Here is a 24,305-nt window from a genome sequence, read left to right as displayed (position 1 = left end):
GTTTGGCAGTGGCCATTCACGCAAAACAGACAACTTGCTATTTGTGATGCCCATGTAGAAAGCAACACAGTGGTTACAGCTTAGCTTATAGATCACATGGCTGCTGTCACAGGTATCCCTGCTATTGATTGGGTACCTCTACAATCACATCGTGCTAAGCAAGCCTCCTAATAATGTGTCATGGAGGGTAATTTTTTTTATCACTAACTGAGCCCTTCCACTTGTGAATGGTGCATGGAAGAAGCCTCTGTATTGGTTCTAATTTTTCAAATTTTCTCCTCATGGTAATTACTCAAAGATGTATGTGGGAGAAAGTAATATGTTGTCTGACTTTTTCCGCAAAGTGCTCTCTCGAAATTTCAATAGTAAATATCTCCATGATTCACAATGCCTGTCTTGTAACATCTACCAATGGAGTTTGTTGAGCATGATGCTCTTGTGTCAACTAAATGACCTCATGATGAAAATGTGTCGCTATTTGTTGGACCTTCCCTATCTCTTCCTATCAGTCCTATATGGTAGGGAACCCAAATAGATGAACAATACTCAAGAATCAGTTGAACAAGCACCCTATAAGCCACTTTCTTTGAGGATGAGTTACATTTCATTAAGATTCTTTCTATGAATCTGAGTCTGTTATCTACCTTTCCCACTATTTGCTTTATGTGGTCATTTCACTTAAGGTCACTCTGGATAGTTACACCTAGATATTTTATGGCAGATACTGTTTCCAGCAGTTTTTCATCGATAGTATAACTATATAGTATTGGATTTCTTTTCCAGTGTATGCACATTACATTTATTTATGTTCAGGGTCAGCTGCCTAAGCTTGCACCATTTATCAATTCTCTGGAGGTGAAACATAACAGTGAGCAGATTCTACCACAGTTTAAAATAAAAGTATACATTGAGACTTGTTGTGATTACTCCAAACTGAGAAGTATAATCAATAGATCATGTGAAATATTGTACCTGTGAAATACTGTTCATGTATGTTTCATGAATTTGCCGTGGAGAAGGCTACTTCAAGTTTAAGTTGACATGCTACCTGGCAGCACTATATTTTGCGTTTGACATTGTTAAAATGAAATTTATTTAATTAGTTTTCTGTGTTAAAAAGAAAAATGAATGACATTGTTGCAAACATGTATACATAGACTCTGCAAGGTCGCTGTCTCATGACAATTTTTTGAGAGATTTCAAAGTAGCCATATCAGCAATGAGTTTAGTAAAAAATAAGAGGATATTCTTTTTTTTAGGGACATCATTGAAGGTGGGGGTGGACGTCTTTGGGCTTTGTTTGGTGTGGAGATATAATGGAACCACAGTGGTATAATGGTTTTGTCTTTGTTCCGTTGTAAAAACTTCAAGATGTGAAAAAAACATTTTGGAAACTGCAAAAACAATATGTGCACACAAGCTAATGGCATATAATTGATCAATTGCCCAGTGGTCATATCACCAGAAAATCTTAATTACCTTTTATACAGCAGTAGAAGCATATCAATTCTGCAGCACCGATTACTCAGAAAGTGCAGAGGAACTTTTCAAAGGTCATTCTGTAAATCATTTCTACCTTCTGGAGTTACTACTTTGTTATTATATATATATCTAAAAACACAGGATAGAGTAGCATGGAGAGCTGCATCAAACCAGTCTCAGGACTGAAGACAACAAAAACAACAACAACAACAACAACAACAATAAAAACAAAGATGACGTAACTTACCAAATGAAAGCTTTGGTATGTTGATAGAGACACTAACAAACACAAACACACACACAAAATTCAAGCTTTCACAACCCACGGTTGCATCATCAGGAAAGAGGGAAGGGGAGGGAAAGACGAAAGGATGTGGGTTTTAAGGGAGAGGGTAAGGAGTCATTCCAATCCCGGGAGTGGAAAGACTTACCCTAGGGGGAAAAAGGGACAGGTATACACTCACGCACACACACACATATCCATCTGCACATATACAGATACAAGCAGATATGTCTGCAACTGCATAGTCCAGCTGTCTCTTGGCCACAATTTGCAGTGGCCATTTATGCAGACTGTCAACTTGTTAATTGTCATGCTCACATAATAGCAAAGTGGTTAGATACTAGTTTGTAGATCACATATCTGCTTCTACAGGTAACCTTGCCTTTGGTGATGTAGAAGATGCGTGTGACAGGACTGGAGCAGTTGATAGTTGGTTGATGTATGGGACAGCTCTTGCAAGTCGGTCTATTGCAGGTATATGATCCATTAGGCAAGGGGCAGTAAGCAGGGATGGAATGCAGATGGACAAGGGATGTTGTGTAGCTTTGGTGGTTGGCAGAAAACCATTATGGGATGGGATAGTGGGTAGGATATTCCTCAGTAGAGGATATCAAACCCCTGGTCGAGAAGTGATTTAGTTGCTCTAACCCTGTGAGGGACTGAGTCATGAGAGGAGTGCTCCTTTATGGTTGGACAGTGGCTGTGTGGGAGGTGCTAGGTGACTGCAGAGACAGGGCATGGGAGATCTGTTTATGAATGAGGTTGGGAAGTTAATTTTGGTCTGTGAAAGCCTCAAGGTGGCTTCTGCATAATTGGAGAGGGTCTGCTCTTCACTACTGACACAGTGACAATGGGTGTCTAGGCTGTACAAAGGGGCTTCTTGGTATGGAATGTGTGGCAGCTGTCAAAGCGCAAAGTGGAGGTATTGCTGGTGCTTGGTGGGTTTGATGTGGTTTAAGGTACTGATGTATCCATCCTTTATGTTGAGGTCAACATTGAGAAAGGTGGCTGGTGGGTTAAAGATGTCCAGACGAACTGAAGATGGTAAATGGTGTTGAGGTTCTGGAGCAATGTGGAGTCCTCACTCTCAGTCTAGATCATGAAGATATGGCAATGTATCTGAACCAGATGAAGGGTTTGTGATTCTGGGTGGTTATGAAGGATTCCTCTAAATGACCCATGAACAGGTTGGCATAAGATGGTGCCATGTGGGTGTCCATTTCTGTAACATGTTTTTTTTGATAAAGGATCAGAAGTGGTGGAGATGTGGAGGAGGAAATGATTGATATCTTTTATATAGGAGGGTAGGTTGCGGGTAATAGATTAAATGTGCTGATCCATGAGAATAGAGGTTCTCTCAGTGAAGACACAGTAAACATAAGCAATGGCACATCCAGGATGAATGAGTTCATGGACTATAGGAAGCCTGTAGAATGTAGGCGTGTAGGCAGTGAACTGTGGTGGTGGTGGGGGGGATGTGATTGGAGACAGAATTAAAGGAGAGGTTCTGGGGTGGACCTAAGGATCTAAAATCCTGCTGGATTTCTGGAGTGGGGTCATTGTATAGGAGTTTGTAGGAGGATGTTATCTGACAATTGGTAGAGACCCTCCACCAGGTAATCCCTGTGGTTCACATCCACAGTGATGGAGCCTTTGTCGACAGGTAGAATTATAAGGTCAGGATCAGTTTTTAGGTGGTGGAGTGCACTTTTTTCTGTGGATGTAAAGTTGGTTTCCATGTTGAGGAATATGCGAAAGGATGGTCAGACTGTTTGTGGTTAGGAAACTCTGGAGAGTTAACAAGGGATGACATGTGGTCAGTGGGGGTGGATCTGGTTGGATAAAGGACTGAAATGAATCAGGCAGGGTTCAGTATTGGTAGGAGTGTTGACGAAAAACTGTGTTTCTCTTGTAGAGAGGAGGAGAAATGGAGAAGGTCATTAACAAGTACAGCATGAATGAATTTGTGACTACGGTCAAAGGTATGGCCCATGGAAAGGACTGATACTTCTATGAAACTGGAGGAAATGTTCATGAAAGTGTTTTGGGTCTGTTTATGTTCTGGACTCTCCATGGTGGTTGAGGGTGGAAGTTTCTGAGGTTGTGGTAAATGTAATAGTATTGAAAAAAAAATTAGAAATGGATAGCTCAAAAACACTAATAGTGAACCAGGCAGCAGTGGCAGGGCAGCAGCAAGTAAGAGCTCTAATATAAAAATTTTAAATTGAAGGCAATTTTGAATTTAAAAATTAAAGTAGTAATTCTATATCATGAAATTAATTTTCATTATTTTTGAGCTTCCATAGAAGTTATAGAAAACTTATTTTAATTTTAATTCATTAAAATAAATGAAATAATGAATTAAATTAATTTTAATATCCATAATGCACTGTATCATAATTTTTTAGAACTACTCTTTTATCACTAGAATTCTTTCTTAACCAGTTTGTTGATTAGATTTTTAGTATCAACATCTCTGGTTACCTGCTTATATTCTAGTTGTATTTTCCTTTCTCTTCACTCCCAGTTAATTTTATCATTTATTCATCAATCAACTTTTGAATATGTTTATAGTTTAAAGTGAAGCCCTTCATCTCCATCACTGCGCTTTTAATGTTTTTTTTTTTTTTTCAGAATAATGACCCTTATCTCCACTCAAAGCCCAATTTGTAATCCATTTACTATCTCCTAACTCATCTGGCCATCCACCTAACATACAAGTTTTTTCTGCACTGACTTCACAATCATCAAAGTATACTGCTCTGCCCATATCAAAATACATAACATTTTCTCCTGTATTGTCTAACCTATCAAACAACCTAAACCTTGCATTTGATGTTGTGAATACTGTTATAAAAATATTTGCAGCTGTATTATTTTCTACATAATAATCCTTGAAACTGTACTTTATCTCTACCATATTCTCATTAATGAAAATAAAACTTTATTATCTGATTGATCCTCCTGTAGTATCTCATAAAATTGTTGTAAATTTGTAACATACTCAGTTTTTCTCATATTTTGTCTTTGTTCAAATTTTCTCCAAAATGAATTAAGACATATTTTTGCAACAGCTTGTTTTCCTTAATTCTTTTTTATCTTATCAAGATCTATGTCATCATCCAATTTTTCTTTCACTTCTTTGGTATACATCTTATTGTTTGGAAAATCATGTTTACTAGTTTCTAATTTCATTTTCCTACAATTTTTTACATAATTTTTAGAGAGCTTGTTGGTTTTATTTCTAAAATCCCATACCTCATAGACATTTAAAATTTTATATCCTTTTTCAACAGTTTTCTTCACTTCATCAGTTACCCAAGTTCCAATAAAACTTCTTTCATCATCATTGTGATTATATTTATTTATTTCCTCTTTGCATGTTTTACATGCAAAGGAAACAACAGTTTTTCATTTTTATTGGTCTTCATTCATACTAATAAAACTGGATGATACAATCCTCTGGGTCCCAATACTTTACATTTTATAAATCCTTCCATTTCTTAGGGCAATATCTTAATCTATATATATCTTTGTTTCATGTTACTCAGGATAATAATCACTATATTATACAGTTAGATAAAGACTACACAGATTATCAAAATTTATTTTTGTCTTTATGCCATCTGGTTTAGCTGTCAATTTTATCATATTTGTTCATCTGCCATAAGAAGCATCTCTTGCATTCAAAGTCTTGACAACTTCAGGTAACTGTTTTAATTTCTTAAGTTTTTTGTATTTTACTGAGTTAAGCCAGTCACATTCCCACAAATTCACTAAATTACGCCAGCATTTCATATTTATGTAATTGTTAATTTCTTCTGATGCAAGTCATGTGTTGATTCTCTGTTTTTGTTGTTTATTGTCTCATCTTTAAAACATTTCTTAAAAACTTTATTGGTTTCCTTATCAAAACCATCTACTTTACCTCCAGCTATACTTACATCACCACCATTAAGAGTGCACTGAATATTATTATTGTTTAAACTTTTTAACCAAGCTATGGATTCTTTACTACAATTTTCTTTCTATCTTTATCAACTTCTTCCTTCACACAAACATTTAGATCTGTATATAGCCATACAGCCTCAATAACTTTTTTTGTTCATTTTTGACACACAATTTTCTTTAACTTTTTAATTATGCCTTGTCTTTCTTTTGGCTTCAAGTGTCAACACAATAATATTCAATATCAAGAATTGGCCCTATATAATTTTAATTTTCCTGTGTCTTGAACAAATATGGGAAGTAACATATCATTAGTTCTTCCAAATTAAATTTTTTTGGAAATCTAGCAATAGTATCTTGTACCAAATTACTGCTATCTATAATTTTAGATGTAATTTTTTATCTCCAATAACATTAATTTAGTTTCTGTGTAGATAAATATAGTTTTATTGTATCTGCAATACAGTACTTTGGAATGAATTGTGAATCATAACCTTTGCCATAATGAGCTACAAATGTATAATTCCTGTTTTCTTCAACCGAGCAAGGTGGCACAGTGGTTAGACACTGGACTCGCATTTGGGAGGACGACAGTTCAATCGCGCGTCCGGCCTTCCTGATTTAGGTTTTCCGTGACTTCCCTAAATTGCTCCAGGCAAGTGCCGGGATGGTTCCTTTCAAAGGGCACAGCCGACTTCCTTCCCCGTTCTTCCCTAATCCGATGAGACCGATGACCTCGTTGTCTGGTCTCCTTCCCAAAAACAACAACAACAACCTGTTTTCTTCAGATATCATCCGTCTACTGAATTCACCATTTGTCTTAAATTTATAAAAAGTATCTCCATTAAAATTATGAACTATTATGTGATTTTGAATATGTATTCCTGTTTCTTGTTAAGCTACATAATGAAACCACATGTATCTTTCAGTACAGCTACAATTAAGTCTCATTGGGAATACTTTTTCACATCGTTTAAACTATTTGCCTGTTACTATTTTATTACATACAAAACATTGGAAAACATAGTAATCTTTGAATTCTTCATTAATACAACAACTGTCTTTACCATAGTTTAATCAACCTTTGACTATAAATTCCTCAAAAAGTTTCTTTCACAAATACCACCTTTTTGCGATTTGTATTGCATATAGCATTTATGATTTTTAATTTTTACTTTTTGTTCACAGCTTCTACATCATTCAAAGCCACATCTGTATTTTTTAGCTCTCAAACAAATGCACATACATTCTCTACATTTATAACCTATATCACAAACTTCTTGGTGATTTTTAAGCATTCTTTATTATAACAGCATATATCTTACTTTTTGCAGGATTGTGGTCTGCACCATTGCACAGTATACAGATTTTTCTCTCTATTTTACAGCTGTGTGTGTTTTCTTGTTTTTACATGCCTCATTCCATATACTACAATAATATGATGATCCTAAGAAAGCTGTCATACTGTTAATTACATCAAAGTGGTAATGATTTTTGTACAGATACTTCTTGACTCTTTTCTCAGGGCCAAGATAGATAATGAACTTGAAATTCTCAGGACATACAATATTTATTTGGATATATAATAATTTTTCAACATTTTAAATGTCATCAAGAGTAAATCCATCTTCTTCATTATATTCTCCTAATTGATTGCATAATATATCAATTAACTCTTTCCACAAATTGTAATTATCACCAACTCAAGTCATTTTATATTGTTTGTAGTTAGTTCTCTGCCCAAGGTAATATTTGTGTGATATGTTAATGCCACTGTTATTCCTCTACCACAACATAGATTGCCATTATTATTAATTTTTGTGATACACCTTTTAGTCTTTATATAATCAACTAAAATTATTATTTTCTTACCCCTATCACCTCTGCCTCTAGGTATTGCTAACATTTGAATATTAAATGAAGTGTCTATTATATCAATAGATTCATCATATTTTAATATATCTGTTATTTTACTGCACAAAACTTGAACAGATTGTTCAGTGTTATCTGATGCTTTATATCTTGCAGAAATTGGATGAAACATTTTTGTATTTGAGCTTTTTGTATTCTACTTATCTCCTTTTCTAAAATCAGATCTCTTTTTAGCTGCTTGCACCATAGAATTGAGTGCTTTCATTAAATAAGCTGTTTTCTCACAAGTGACATCAGGTTTCCTAATATTAACATCATTAAAGGCACTTTTATACTCAACAGATCAAGCTTTAAATATTTCATTAATTTAGATTTTAGTTCTTTAATCTAAAATAAATGCTTTTTAGGCCTTTGTCCTCTTTTTCTTGCTCATATAGTTTACTAATAAATATGTAAATCTGATCTAGTCTCACTATTTTTTCTTGTCCAGTGGTTGAGTTTTTTCAAAGACATCATCATCAAATCTGTAAAAATAATTTATACAAGATACATGTTTTGGCCATGATCTGGTCTTTTGGAATATTTTTGGATGAGATGGAAAATCCTGTAACACAATTATATTATAACTAAATTTTCCTTCAGACATTAAATTAAACAATTCTGATTTGTTTAATTTGCCGTAGCCTCTAGCCAAGATTTTTAGCTAATGCTTTGAGCTCAGTTACATTCATATTATTGAAATTTCTTATAGGGGGATGGTAAGTTGTGGGAAATAATTAAATTAATTAATTCATATTTTATAAATCTGCTATATACTTTTCAATTATTCCTTCTACAACAATCAAGTTGAGCAATTGTGTATTATCTCAAAATCTGTTCCATTTACCTAGACAAAATTTTGTGAGGTTTTTGGAGAATGAGAGTTTCATAAAATAGCTAAATGTAGTAACTACTTAAATTTTATTTGCGTTTATTTTTGTGTGTCTGTTTGTCAGTAAACGGTTTTCAGACTTTTTAAAATTATTTCTGTTCCACATCTTTTTTGTCTATCTTCTCATTGACAAATCTCGTATCTACTTGAGAACATGTCCCTGGATGTAGTATTTAAGTAGAAACAACTAAAATTTTTAATTTTTTGACAACTAATACATTTTTGTTGAATTATTGCACTCACCATTTTTCATTGACAATAACATATATGAATCTTCATCTCCTAAATTTGTCTAAAGTGATTCTCATAAAATTTTTATGTGACATATTTTCCACATAAACAGAGAATTTGTTACCGTTGTAAATTTTTTTGTTACATTCAGCAAAACATTACTTACATGACTTCTTATACTTACCCTCTGTATATTTGTGTGAATGAAAGTTATCAATTGACTTCTCCACTTCATTAATTTTACACTTCTTAGATTTAACTGCTTCCATTTATCGAGACAATTTTTCATTAGTTTAATTAAAATTATAGGAGTAACAGCTCCAACACTTTAATAATAAATTATGCACAAGCTTCATTTTTCCTTATACTAAGTAAGAATGTGTATAAATAAATACTACTTTTTCTTGTTGCCCTGCACTAGATGACTGTATAGATAAAATATTTACACTCTTAATTTTTTGCTGTCACTAGGATTTCTACTATGTATTTTTTATTTCATTTACAAATTTTTAGTACATTTCAGATTTCATGAAAAACAAATTCAGGTCTATAATCAAACAGTTTTAGACACACTCTTAGGAATATTACAAAACCAGATTACTCAAATAAACTATGAGAAAATTTCCAGGTGTGCTTCTGAGGTGGGTAGAGAAAAAAAGGAAAAAAATCTGTCAATCTGGTCTATAAAAATTTAAATTTAAATTTTATTAATTAAATTTAGAAAATAATAAATGGATCCAAACTTTCGCTTGTATTTCAGAATACCTATGATAAATGTTTTTCAGAAAAGCAACATGTTTTCATATAATAATAAATGTTTGTGATAATTGATAAGTAGAATATCCTTGGTTAAAAGCTAAAGATGTTGCTGGAGTATGCAGTGAGAGCTATGATAAATCAGCGAGTGCTACATGTGATCTTAAACAGTTTCTGAGAAACCTCAATCACACAAATGTAGTAATGGTCAATATTCTGTATTGCCATGGTGTTGTAATATGATCATATGTAAATGTGGAAATAACAAGGGCCAACCATCAGTTATCAAAAATTTGCAGACACACACAGACTTCACCTGAATGGCTTGGGGAAAAGATACCTGGCAAACCTGAAATAAAGAAAATAAAAAACCGCTAAAAGAAATTCAAAAACAAAATGATAATTACATCAACATTGCCAGACTCCACAACGAAAGCACATTAAAAGACATATTAACAGAAAGAACAGTGGACAACAATTTGAACAACAAGAGGACTATAGGTCCTCATCATTCAAATATTGTTTTAGACAAAAATAAGAAAAACAAGAAGACTCCAAGTTCACAAGAAAGCACAGCAGTAGTGGCAGAACCAACATTTGAAATGTCAGAAACAGCATCACCATCATCAACAACAACAGAAATGGCAGTATTAAGGACATTAGCAGCAGTGCCAATTGCAGCAACAAGCAGCTCACCACAGCCCATTGTACAGATATGTCGCAAGAGGTGCAGGAAACTTGTCCTTCTCAAGGATTTTTGGTATCTCATCAGGACATGGGAACAAATATGACAGCACAAAGTGTAAATAAAACTGTAACAAGTTCTCACCCAAGTCACCTGCAAATTTTAAACGTAAATATTCAGTGCTGTAGACATAAACCACTAGAACTTGAGGTAGCTATGAATGGAGCAAACATTGACTGCATGTGCATCATGGAGCATTGGTGCAGAACTTTTGAACTAAGTATTATTAATATTCATCTATATAAGCTGGCAAGTCAGTACTGTAGAAAAAAATGCCAAAAACGGAGATGCATGTATCTTTACTAAATCAAGTATCAGGTGCAAAAGAATGTGTGAACCTGAATTATTGCATGTGGAAAATCATTTTGAAGCAGCAGCTACACAGTTGCATAAAATACAGGGAAAAGTCATGGTCATAGCTGTACACAGACCTCCTACTGGGGATACAGACATATTCATTAATCAATTAGAAACACTGATTAACATTCTTTATACTGAAAGAGCCACTGTAATTGTCAGTGGGGATTTCAACATAAATCTTATGAATGAAAGTAGGCTAAAAATTCAATTTCCAAATCTACTATGTAGTTTCAATCCATTTCCAAACATACATGAACCCACAAGAATAACATATAGTACAAACTTATATGGATATGGTGTCTGTTCTTTTGAACATGTCTGAAAAAACAGACACCGTCGATGACCTGCAGCTGTTAGAATGAAATTAGAATGATATTAATACCTTCAGCTGCTAACGGGGGTTGAAATATATCAACAGGGACAGGGAAATGCGTGCCTCGACCGGGACTCGAACCCGGGATCTTCTGCTTACATGGCAGATGCTCTATTCATCTGAGCCACCGAGGGCACATAGGATAGTGCGACTGCAGGGAGTACCTCACACACGCCTCCCACGGGACCCACATTCTCACCTCGTACGTCCACCCACAACATTTGTAGCGTCCCAAACCAACACACTCATTACTCGTGGAAGACATTCTTACCAAGTCCCATAAGAGTTTGGAGAGTGTATGTTGCATCCACACAGAAGAAGAAGGTCATGGCCAGTGTTGCCAGAACTGTATACTTATATGTATATGGTTTCTGTTCTTTCAGACATGGTGTATGTTCTTTCTGACATGTCTGGACTATTGTATAGGTTTTGTTTCCTGTTTTCATTGTTGGATATGACAGCCTATTGTTTATACTCTTCCACTCAGTGATACTATCCAGGTATCTATGATCTACTACAAAGGCTGTGCCAATCATAAAAGGTGGGTTTAGCCCCCCAACACTGAGTATCCCTTGCAGAATTACATATCCCTCTGATTCCATCGTGCTTTTGTCCCTGAATCTTGTTTCCTGTGGTGCCTGTATGCCAATCCCAAGTTCTCTCATACTGTCAAGAACTTGCTTTAGCTTGCCCACCTTCATCATTGTCTGTATGTTTATCATTCCCATTTTAAAAGTCTGCTTTGGTCTGATTTTGTGAACATGATTTAGATTGGATTTTGAGGTACTGGTAGGTTCACGATTTTGTTTCGCACATGATGCAGGTCCCCCAGAATCCGATAGCTTGCTTGCATTGACCTCACTCAATGAGGGATTAGCCCACTGGGGTATATTTGTAATTGTTACATGCTTCATGACTGCTTCACAAGCCGAAGTTTCAACTTTGGCTACTGCATTTGCAGTAACATGGTTACAACTGAGGTGTTTAGCCCCAGAGGATGTAATCAGGCTGCCCCACTGGGATCAGATGCCTTTTGTGGCCACTCCACTGGAGTACAGATGCCACTCTGTTGTGAGAAGGTTCATCCACCTTGATGTCCATTGGGCTTCACCAAATCTTCTTTTGAAATGACTGGTGATTTTCTTCCACCCCTCAAGCTGTTGAACTTTTCACGCTACACTTTTGATTAAGAATGATAAGGAACAAGGATAGGCTTAGGATAAGATAGGACAGGATACAGGATATTGATGGGTTGTTAAGGGACACTGTCTAGCCTGTTTATTTATTTAATCTATTTTTGGATTAAAATTGCATAATTTATGAAATATTTTTTCTATTTTTGATTATAAAGATTCTAATGTCCATATATTAAACTCAAAACATCATTAAACTTATGATTATTATATAATGGTTTTAAACAAATAGACACTAATAATGACATATTGTTTCATTAAAATTTTTAATTGTTAATTACAATACAGCTCACTTGAGCCAAGATAATTAATCAATTCTTTAGAAAAATTTCCTTCAAATGAATCAAATACAATTTTTAACTTTGTTCTTACATTAAGAGGTCCAATGTGTGCCAGCATGATCAGACATATCTAAATTAGCTATTCAACAGTGTTATGAAAAGGATAGTTGCTACTCAAAATATAGCAGAGATGCTGGGTCACAGAGAGGCACAACAAAAAACTGTCAGAAAATGAGCTTTTAGCCAAGAAGGCTTTCATTGAAAATAGACAACATACATACACACTTTCATAGAAATGTAGCTCACACACAGACTACCTTCAACACCCAGAGACTGCGGACATGTTTGTGTGAGGTGCATTTCTTTTGTGTGTGTGTGTGTTTTGTCTGTTTTTGATGAAGGCTTTGTTGGACAAAAGCTAAAGCTCACTTTCTGACAGCCTTTTTGTTGTGCCTATCTGTGATTCAGCATCTCTACTATATGGTGAGCACCAATTATTTTTTTCATGACATTGTTACAGACCATCCTGTATTTTCCTTTGTGTAAATTAACTATTCCAGATTCACATACTCTAGGATGATTAGGTGATTCATCAATCATAAAAACACTATGAAAGTATTTGATTTTCAATTTTTTAGAAGGTTTTTCTATGTCAAAATTATTTAATGCATTAGGATACACACGGATTATTTTATGCAATTTTTTTTATTCAAGCACCAGCTTTCTTCTCCATTGCTAAATTATGTCTTTTTGTTCTTCTAATTCTTTATCACCTTCTTTCTTGTCCATTACTTATCACCTTCTTTCTTGTCCATTACTGCTTTTGCAACACAAGCTGCTCCACCTCCTAGTGGACCAATAGTTGCTAGGTATGGTAGTGCAGCAAATAGTAGTTGAAGAAAATTACCTTTGAGTTTTGTTAGTCCTGAACTTTCTTTCTTTTTTGTTAGGTATTCAATAATTATTTTAATAACAGAGATACATACTGTTATGAGTAAATTTCCTCCTTTATTCTTATTTTTCTTTTTTGTGCATCAGTTAAAAAATCAGACAAAAATTTTACAAGAATTAATATTTTTACAACCCCCACCCAATTTCAACAAGGAACATGCCTATTTTTCTCTTTCCATACATTATTCCTGCAACAGCATTTGCAACTAATTTTTCACAAAGTGAGGCAACTTCACCATTCAATCTCTCTTTCACAGCTAACTGAAGTTTTTTATCAGCTTGATGTCTAGATACTAAATCTGTACTGTATCTATATGCAATATCATGCTTTTCACAAGCTTCAGCTAACAATTTATTCCTTGATCTCCTCTTGCTAATCTTTCATCTAGTTTGGCAAAAGGTCTGCAGTATGTGTAGCCTGATAGATGCTGATGCTGAAATTCTTTGATCTAAAACTTACTTACCTTCTTGACTCTCCTTCCTATGTTATAAAAATAGGTGTTTTCTTGACTCTTTTGTACACATTTGGTTGATCCACAATGACCAAAACTCTCATGTGTATAAGTAATTAAAGTATCAATACACTGTTCTGTTCAACCTAGCTTCCAATCATCTGAGTCAGTCTTATGTCTCCTGAATAAAATACCCTTGTGTACCTTACAGTATTTTTCAGTCTTTTCTCCTCCTTTCTTACTCAACATATTTTTAACCAATTTCCAATTTTGATCATGATTTTTATACCTGCAGATGTGTTTGTAAATTTTCGAGATTTCTTTTTCCTCTTTCACACCTCTCAAGTACATAATTTTAAACTCTTTCTCTCCTTCTCCAAAGTTATAGATGAGTCACTCCCTAAAAGTAGCCCAGAATGGCTCAATGAGTAATTCTGCAATGATACAGCTTACACTCCAGGAGTGAACATAATGCTTTGTGATCAGTATAGGTGATGACTTTGTGACCTAGTAAATAATTTTTATACTTGTTGAATGCCCAATGTGCAGCAAAATGTTATTTCTCAGTTGCAGTGTATGTCTTTTCATGCTTTTGCAATACTCTACTAGTAAATGCAAGTGATCTGTGTTCAATAATACCGTCAACTCAACCTACTGAAATAAATGAACATCCAAACCAACATCACTGATATCTGTCATAATACAAAAAGGAAGAGACACATCTGGTCTAAACAATATCTAACTTTGACACAACTGTTCTTGGATCTCATTGATAGCATCCTGACATTCCTGATTCCAATTTCAAACAGTACTCTTCTTCAAAAGTTCACACAGGCATAAAGCATTCAAAGCTTGGCTGCTACAAGATTTTCTAAAGAATCCAGTTAACCCAAAAAATAATGTAATCTGTTTTTTGTTGTGAGGAGCAGGAAAGTTAGCAACAGCATCCAGTTTCTCTTTATCAGGTGCAGTTCCTTTCTCAGATATAATCTGTCCTAAAAATTTTACTTCTTCCACACCAAATTTACACTTACCTATTTTCAAAGTCATGCCTCCTGATTGAAATTTTAAAAACACATGTCTTAGCAGATTCAAATTTTGTTCCCAAGTCTTTTCAGTTACACAATTAATTTTGAACTTACTTCACTCCCCAAGTCAGAATACAGAGCTCTTATGAACTCAGCTACAGATACATTTTGTCCAAATGGCATCTCACACTACTGAAAAAACTTACCTCCATAAAAAAATGCAGTATACTTTGTAGAATCAACTCCAGGTCGAATCTGACAAAATTCGAAGGACAAATCCAAATTACTCATGAATTTTATACAATCAAATTTGTGTAACAGCTAGTCCATTTTCTCAGGATGATCATTCTCTCTCATAATAAATTCATTAAGATGTCTAGAGTCCAAAATAATTCTCACTCCACCATTTCTCTACTTAACACAACCAAGCACTCTTACTTTTCTCAATGACTCCACATGTTTCCATTTTCTCAATTTCTATCTCTGGATCTTTCCTTTCTGAAAATGCTATATTATATGGCTTGAGAAAGAAAGGTTGATGATCTCTAAGGTAAAGCATGCACTGATAGCCTTTCACTTTCCATGGTCTTTCACCGAACACATTCCTAAACTCGAACAATAGTGGCAAGATTCATGACTGGTTCATTTAGCCATTGTGAGAGCGTTACAAATCTCATAGAAAGTTTGAAGTGGAACACACTTGCCACGCGGGATTAGCCAAGCTGTCTAAGGCGCTTCAGTCATAGACTGTGTTGTTGGTCCCGGCGGAGGTTTGAGTCCTCCCTCGGGCATGGGTGTGTGTGTTTAGGTTAAGTAGTGTGTAAGCTTAAGTACTGATGACCTTAGCAGTGAAGTCCCATAAGATTTCACACACATCTGAACATTTTTTTGACACACTTGCAGATAGATGATGCACTAAATGGAAAGGGTTGCTCACTAAATTCTGAAATCTGATCTTTGCCGAGAATGTAGAGCATATATTATTACCACCAACATTCAGATTTTGGAATGATGACCATTCAAAGATAAGGGAAATTAGCACTCGTACTGAGTTGTTCAGACTCTTGTTTTTCCCTCGAGCAATCCACGAGTGGAACAGAGGGGGAGGAAATACGACTTTGGCACGAATTGTGCCCTCCAACACACATTGCTTGGTGGTTAGCAGAGTATATGTTGTTGTAGATGAATGACAAATTCCTAAGTTGTTCCTTTTGTTAATCATTAAGAGTTTTAGCTTCCCTCACTTTAGAATCTACTACACTTACAAAATCCTAATCTTCAGTCTCATCAAAATTTGTATCATCATAAAACATCTGCTACTCACCTGGGTACTCAGTGTTTTGCAGATAGTTACAACTTTTCCCACAGTTTAAAATACAGAAATTAGTTTTCACATAAGTATTACTTTTAGGTTCCAAAATAAACAATTCTGCAGCACTCCATCCAAAACAAGCCTCAACTTTCACTCTCCAATCCTTACCGAGAATTATATTTTCTTCCAAACTGGGGATCACTAACCATCCATGTTCAAAGTCTTGTCTTCTATAATAAAATTTAAAAGTATGTGAGATTTTACCAATTTGCTTTGCTTACCTGTAGCTCCTTTTATCTTTACACCTACAATGGGTATTTCCACAAAATTCTTACAATACTTGATCTTGTTTCTAAATTGTTCGGATATACCACAAATTAGGCTATCTGTATCAGACAGTTGCCTTCCCCCTGAGCAAACTTAATTTTAATGTAAGGACACCCAAAATATCAATCATCCTCTCTGTTGTCAGATCCTTCATGCAAAAGACCATTTTCAGTTTCATAAAATTCTCCATCGATGGTGTCTTCATAAGGTTTTATCAACTTTACAAGCATCATAACATTACTTTGATTACTCATATTGTCAGGTAAAAATTTGAACACAGTGAATAGATTACATGGCACAACTAACATCACTTGTTGTCAAAATTGCACTTCCTGCTTAGATCCTCTTTCACTTCATTCCACCAATTGGGATACAAATTCTGCCTAACCACAGCCAAATTATTACAAAATGCACCTTTACCTAAGTTATCATCAATCTGGCCCTAAACAAACTTCAAAAAGTTTTCACCTTTAGTCTCCAGGCTCACAGATACCTCATCACCACTGTTTGGATTATTACTCTCCATGACATTAATGAACACTTGTTTTAACTGGACTGGTATCCCATGACTCTCACTTACAACATCACGTACATCTCTTACCTTACCTGTATTGTCAACATAACTTACAAATAGCTCTGAAACTTCATTATTCTTAAGCTCCACAAATACCTGATACTCATCATCATCATATTCCTGCAAAATTGTTTCATCAACAACATCACTGACAATACAAGTCTCATCTCCATCAAAGTAATTTGTATCCTAGTGCACTCAATCTGCCCACTTAGTAGTTTTGGGCTATGGAGTGACAGAATTTGAACAGATAAAGGTCATCTTACAAGGAGAGGTTGCAGTCAGGTATTGTTAATTTGATTGTCAGCCCATTTGGGGAGTTCCATCAGCTAGGCTCACACAGGGACAGTATGTGGGCAGGGGTTCTGTCTAGGGATGGAGAAACTTTTCAATAATTGCATGGATGGAAGAAACAGGGATCCATAGTGGCTGATAAAAACCACATAAAAATTTGTTGAAAAAATATTTATAAATGACAAAATGAATAAGGTATGAGGAGAAAAGGTGAGGTCTGATGGAGTAGAGCCAATAGTGAAAGAGGAAAACAAACTGAAATCATCATGAAAACACAGTGAGATCAAAAAGAAAAACAGCTGAAGAAGCCATAATAACGGGTGGCTATGTGTGAAGAAAGTGGGCAGTAGGTGTAACTGGATTATGTGGGTCAGTCTGTGCATGATGGAATGAGGGATGAGAGAAATAGGAATGGGAGTGGTTAGTCATGGGTAGGGCTGTTGACAGCCTGGACTGAACCCAGAGCAGAATATGTAATTGGGGCCAATCTTCAAGTAAAGCAATCCAATTTTATTGCTACACTCCTGGAAATGGAAAAAAGAACACATTGACACCGGTGTGTCAGACCCACCATACTTGCTCCGGACACTGCGAGAGGGCTGTACAAGCAATGATCACACGCACGGCACAGCGGACACACCAGGAACCGCGGTGTTGGCCGTCGAATGGCGCTAGCTGCGCAGCATTTGTGAACCGCCGCCGTCAGTGTCAGCCAGTTTGCTGTGGCATACGGAGCTCCATCGCAGTCTTTAACACTGGTAGCATGCCGCGACAGCGTGGACGTGAACCGTATGTGCAATTGACGGACTTTGAGCGAGGGCATATAGTGGGCATGCGGGAGGCCGGGTGGACGTACCGCCGAATTGCTCAGCACGTGGGGCGTGAGGTCTCCACAGTACATCGATGTTGTTGCCAGTGGTCGGCGGAAGGTGCACGTGCCCGTCGACCTGGGACCGGACCGCAGCGACGCACGGATGCACGCCAAGACCGTAGGATCCTACGCAGTGCCGTAGGGGACTGCACCGCCACTTCCCAGCAAATTAGGGACACTGTTGCTCCTGGGGTATCGGCGAGGACCATTCGCAACCGTCTCCATGAAGCTGGGCTACGCTCCCGCACACCGTTAGGCCGTCTTCCGCTCACGCCCCAACATCGTGCAGCCCGCCTCCAGTGGTGTCGCGACAGGCGTGAATGGAGGGACGAATGGAGACGTGTCGTCTTCAGCGATGAGAGTCGCTTCTGCCTTGGTGCCAATGATGGTCGTATGCGTGTTTGGCGCCGTGCAGGTGAGCGCCACAATCAGGACTGCATACGACCGAGGCACACAGGGCCAACACCCGGCATCATGGTGTGGGGAGCGATCTCCTACACTGGCTGTACACCACTGGTGATCGTCGAGGGGACACTGAATAGTGCACGGTACATCCAAACCGTCATCGAACCCATCGTTCTACCATTCCTAGACCGGCAAGGGAACTTGCTGTTCCAACAGGACAATGCACGTCCGCATGTATCCCGTGCCACCCAACGTGCTCTAGAAGGTGTAAGTCAACTACCCTGGCCAGCAAGATCTCCGGATCTGTCCCCCATTGAGCATGTTTGGGACTGGATGAAGCGTCGTCTCACGCGGTCTGCACGTCCAGCACGAACGCTGGTCCAACTGAGGCGCCAGGTGGAAATGGCATGGCAAGCCGTTCCACAGGACTACATCCAGCATCTCTACGATCGTCTCCATGGGAGAATAGCAGCCTGCATTGCTGCGAAAGGTGGATATACACTGTACTAGTGCCGACATTGTGCATGCTCTGTTGCCTGTGTCTATGTGCCTGTGGGTCTGTCAGTGTGATCATGTGATGTATCTGACCCCAGGAATGTGTCAATAAAGTTTCCCCTTCCTGGGACAATGAATTCACGGTGTTCTTATTTCAATTTCCAGGAGTGTATTTTAAACGAGATTTCATGTTTTTGAAAGTATCAGAGTTAGGTGAACATTGGAGCACATGGAAAACTCTTATCAGACTGAAATACAGAATAAATGTAATTTCTTATTAAGCCTTAAACATACACAGTCCCATCACATTAATGTGACCACCACATATGTTCAGACCGAGCGAGGTGGCGCAGTGGTTAGCACACTGGACTCGCATTCGAGAGGACGACGGTTCAATCCCGCGTCCGGCCATCCTGATTTAGGTTTTCCGTGATTTCCCTAAATTGCTCCAGGCAAATGCTGGGATGGTTCCTCTGAAAGGGCACGGCCGACTTCCTTCCCTGTCCTTCCCTAATCCGATGAGACCGATGACCTCGCTGTTTGGTCTCTTCCCCCAAAAAAACCAACCAACCAACATATGTTCAGTATCAATTTGCAAAAACCACTTACAGTGGCAAGTGGCAGCAGTTGCAGTCGAGGGCATATAAACCATGTCTGACAGACACAGAAACAGTGCAGTTGTTGTAATGTGGAAATGGAGGGGTTTATCTGATGTCTGAAAGGGCATTGGCTTTAGGGCCAAGAGTGGAAATTTTTCTGCAATAGCAAAGTTTGTAAACTGGTCATGTGCTTCCATGGTTAAACTATGCCACACATGGCAAAATGGCACTATCCATAACTGGTGCTGATGTAGCTGTGGCACACCACAGTCTATAGATGTCAATTGTTCCAGCCAGAATGATAGTAGCTTGGGTCCTGTGCAAAGTGTCTGAACTGAAGTGTGGCCTAGTTGTGGTTGCTCTGATGCTGTCATGCAAAACAATGACACTGACAAAGTATCATGGAGCACTCTCAATGTGCTTGTCAATGCAGTAAATCACATCTGGGTACTACAGGGCCTGTTGTATCCACTATACATGGTGGTCACATTTCCTAATAGTGTTTGAACTACAGATGATGTGAATGGTAAAGAAGTCATTTTATTGTTCATGTTTTGTCTGACCTGTTCTACTGAATCATAAACTGATGCTCTTGGTGCCAAATCTTGTACAAAGTCCAACAGTAGATCTTTTGATGGTGGTATAGTGTGCCGGAGCATGTGCTGCTTTAAAAAGCAACATCTGTATTCAAATTTTTTGTGTTTGAGCACTGGTTGAAAGTTATTGCACTGATGATGCATATCTCTCACATTAATCCGTGAGGTATATTCTTGAGGGGCTGGTGATGTAATGCAACAAATGCAAGATGTCTGCATTGTTACTGCATATCATCATCATATGGATCGAAAGATCTCCCCTTTGCATTATGCAGTTGTCACAATAGTCACGGATAACCAGTGTGATATTTTTCCTATATGGTGCAGGGATTGACCAACAACAGAGACAAGACATTGATATGTTTGACTTACAAGCAAACATGCAAGAGATCCACACAGTACAAGGTTCTAAACCAAACTTCTTTGGAGTTGACCCAAATATTACACCCAGCCAAATGTTTTCTCTGGTCCAAGGTGTTACTACTACTGTTGTCCCCACAAAGTAAATACAATGCATGATGAATGGTATCTGCTCAATATGACTAGAATGGAATCAAAAGTTGTACCAACAATAATTGAATAATGCTTCTCATTTCCTCTCTTTTTCCAAGATGGCACTCCTGACATGATCAGTAGTGCCAGAAATAAATTCATTCTGAGTATCACTTGACAGATAATGCACTTGTAAATGTTTTTCAGCTTCATGTATATCTCTGATCTTCCTAAACTGTTTTGCAAGAAGTGTATCATAATGATTGAAGAGCTCTAATTTGACAAGGAAATTTCCATTATTTGAATTTCCCCTGAAGGACAAGCCTCTTTGATCAAGAAATAATGTTAGATCCAGTAACAAGAGAGTCTTCCCATAAGGTGGCTATTCTTCAGATTGATGAAGGAAGTACATTACCCATTTATTTCTGAGCATCAGTAGGACAAATGTACCTCTTTCATGTCATTTCAGTTCCTCACCTTTAGAATTCTTCCATGACAGCTGTATAGAAATATATATGTTTTAATTTGTGTTCACTCTTGAATCCAAAATATTTTCTTTATATCATGTGCAAATTCACCACGTGATGGAATCAAAAGTGTCTTATCTTGAGCATTTTTGGTAATCTTACCAATTAAAATGGTGATTAACAGCTGGTGCAAAATGCATTTTTGGGGGAAGTATTTGGTAGGCTTCCCAACAACAATTAAAGAATGCACATTTTTGACTCCATCACAAGGTGGTTTTAGTTCATGATGACTAAAGAAAACATTGTGCATTCAAGATTAAACACAACTTGTATGCAGTTGGCCTGTAAGAATCATAAAAGTGAGGAACTGAAGGGGAAAGCAAGAGCTAGATTGGCTATGCTGGCACAGGGATAATGTACCTTTATTACATGCTACAAAATTTTTTAACAGCAGTCTGATATTTGCCAACTGAGCAAAACAGAAATACTTACCTTTTATAGTATGTAGAGTTGATCCAAGATGTACTAAACAAAAGTTACAAGCCTCTTTTCATGCAATTTATACTTGAATACACAAAATGAAAAATCATACAGCCTCAAATGAATCAGTTCAGTCATAAAAAAAGCTAAAGACTGGGCAAGACCTTGTGGCTTCTGCCATGTCTATATTTATAGTTTCTCAAGAGTCAACTCATAATCTGTCATTGTTTTCAAATTCGTCACAATTACTTTCATTACTGTCCAAAACGTTTTGCATAATTAATCATCTTACATTTTCTTTCCTTGCCTCCTTCATCTTAAAACACATTTTCTTTCCTCTCGGAGTAGTTTTGATATGCCATAATTAAAATTGATACATTTATTGTGATGATTAATTTCATACTTGTCTTTATTTAATTAATACTGGGCTTCAAGAATCTCCCACATAAACACAGACATTTAATACTGGGCTGAATTCATAATTAATTTTAATTTTTATAAAGGACTCAGAGTTTTTGTAAAATACATTACATGACCAATGAAGTGCTCTGTTTGAATACTTTTATCAGACATTATTAATTTTGCCACTTACAAAATATATGCAGGTTTTGGATGCTTCACTAGTTCTTTGTTCATCTTTGATCAGTTGACTTTTTACTTTAACAGAAATTACATCATATACCTGATTCATTTTTATGTCTCATTTTTACTACACTCCAGAAGGTTCCTATGTTTCTGAAGGAGCTTATTTTTGTTGACAATACATTCATTTTGATGTTTTGATATCCTACTTTGAAGTTCACAGTGAAGTTTTTAAGTGAATTTGCCTTTATCAGTTTCCTTGATGTTAATTAAGCCTTCCCTTAGTTCTTCATGACATTTTTAAACCCTTTGTAATGCAGGTTACAGGAGTATTTAATTTATAGAGAACAGTTAATTTTGTAGGATAGTGGTTTTCAAAGTAGCCTGTACATATTTTTCATTTGGATAAGATGCATTGTGAGTAAACTTTCAGGTTTTATATTAGAAGTAGTTCTGCAAAGGGACTTATGATTATCACTTCCAAATATTTGTAGAGTATCCAGACCTACATGATCAAGAGGTGCATCTATACTTGGATTCAGATGGCAGCTTTAGTGGGAGAGTAATTAACCTGGTGCCAGATGGTGTTCCGAATGAGACAGCTGTTTACTGTATAACACATGCACCAGGTGATCACCTTACTGGTGACTTTCATTATAATGGATGCTCAATTTACATTGGTAGACATGCAAAGGCTTACACAGGTCAGTGGACCTATCAGCTTGGAATTGAAGGACTGACTGAAGAACTCAGCTATTCTCTAAATGTTACACTTTCAGGTAAGCAGCAATATATATTTATTACAGAGCAATACTTTCCACTGAGTCAGAATGTCTAATTGTGATTGTATTTGGGTCACAGCAAACATAAGTAGCACTCTTCATTTCTGTAATGTGTTTTGAGCATATCGCTCTTTAAATAAGTAATTCAAAAACATACTTTATTTCTGTATCAATGAAATATAGAAATTATGAATTTCAAGAATATCATTCAAATGTGGTGTAGATTTCTTATATTGTGTGTTGTTAATGCCTGCCATTATTACAGTTTACATAAAAAACTATTTTTCAATATTCTACTTCATATGTTTATTTTAGCACTTCCTTTGACAAATCCAATGATTTTTAAGCACAAACTTTGCATTTAACATATATCTCTAGGTAATCACAGTATATGTATTTCAACTGGGGGGGTATTTTTTCATTGTTTTGACTGTAATGGAGATTATGTATAACATCAATATACAAAACACTCCTTTTATTTTCATGTTTGATGAGTAGTGTTGTACAAATGTTTACATTTTGATTTATACAAATACTAGCTTTATTTTCTAAAATTGTTAAGTCTTAAGGTGTTTGTACAAAATTTAGTAGAAGAATGCTTAGTATGTAGTTAGTTAGTTTTATTGCATTGCAGGTGATCATCACAAATACATGATTTTAGTAAATTCAAAATATTATGTGATAAACACAGTCATAACTGAGTGACTGAAGAATACTGATAGTTGCTAGTCACCACATAGAGGCAGCATTGCGCGTCACACGGGCACATTTAAAAGAAGACTGTAGGATATTATTAAGCTATCAGGCAAAGACTTTCATTGTACCAGAAAGCAAACACATTCCTTTGTACATGTACAACTTACACATACATAGTCACTGTAACCCCTGGGCATTCAAACTCTTATGAATGCAGTGAGCAGTTATTCTAACTGAGACGGCTAGTGGGGATACAAAGGAGGTATAGTGTGGGGAGGAGGATGAGTATCAGGAGAGGAAGTGGGGGAGATTTCTGTTGCATCAGAAATCTGTACTGGTGGGGAGGAAAATAAGGAGGAGAGAAGCAGCAAAGGGGAAAAGGCTGTGGAGGTATACTAGGAGAGAGGATGCATGTGTGACATGGGAGTGGGAACAGGAAAGTGGATA

General features: G+C 36.7%; 1 protein-coding gene and 1 non-coding gene across 2 annotated transcripts in view; one reads left to right on the top strand and one right to left on the bottom strand.

Annotated features, from left to right (window-relative positions):
• LOC124606774 overlaps positions 1-24,305 on the top strand; it is a 243,173-nt gene that overhangs the window by 30,241 nt on the left and 188,627 nt on the right. Inside the window, exon 3 of the mRNA XM_047138830.1 lies at positions 22,875-23,159. Coding sequence (XP_046994786.1) covers positions 22,875-23,159 — 285 coding nt within the window. The remainder of the gene's footprint in view (positions 1-22,874; positions 23,160-24,305) is intronic.
• On the bottom strand, positions 11,042-11,116 carry Trnat-ugu. Its single transcript has one exon. It is a non-coding gene; the product is annotated as a tRNA-Thr (tRNA).

Source organism: Schistocerca americana, chromosome 3 (assembly GCF_021461395.2).
Source record: "Schistocerca americana isolate TAMUIC-IGC-003095 chromosome 3, iqSchAmer2.1, whole genome shotgun sequence".
Taxonomy (NCBI): domain Eukaryota; kingdom Metazoa; phylum Arthropoda; class Insecta; order Orthoptera; family Acrididae; genus Schistocerca; species Schistocerca americana.
Note: the sequence above shows the minus strand (reverse complement) of the source record. Positions and strands in the feature narration are given on the sequence as shown.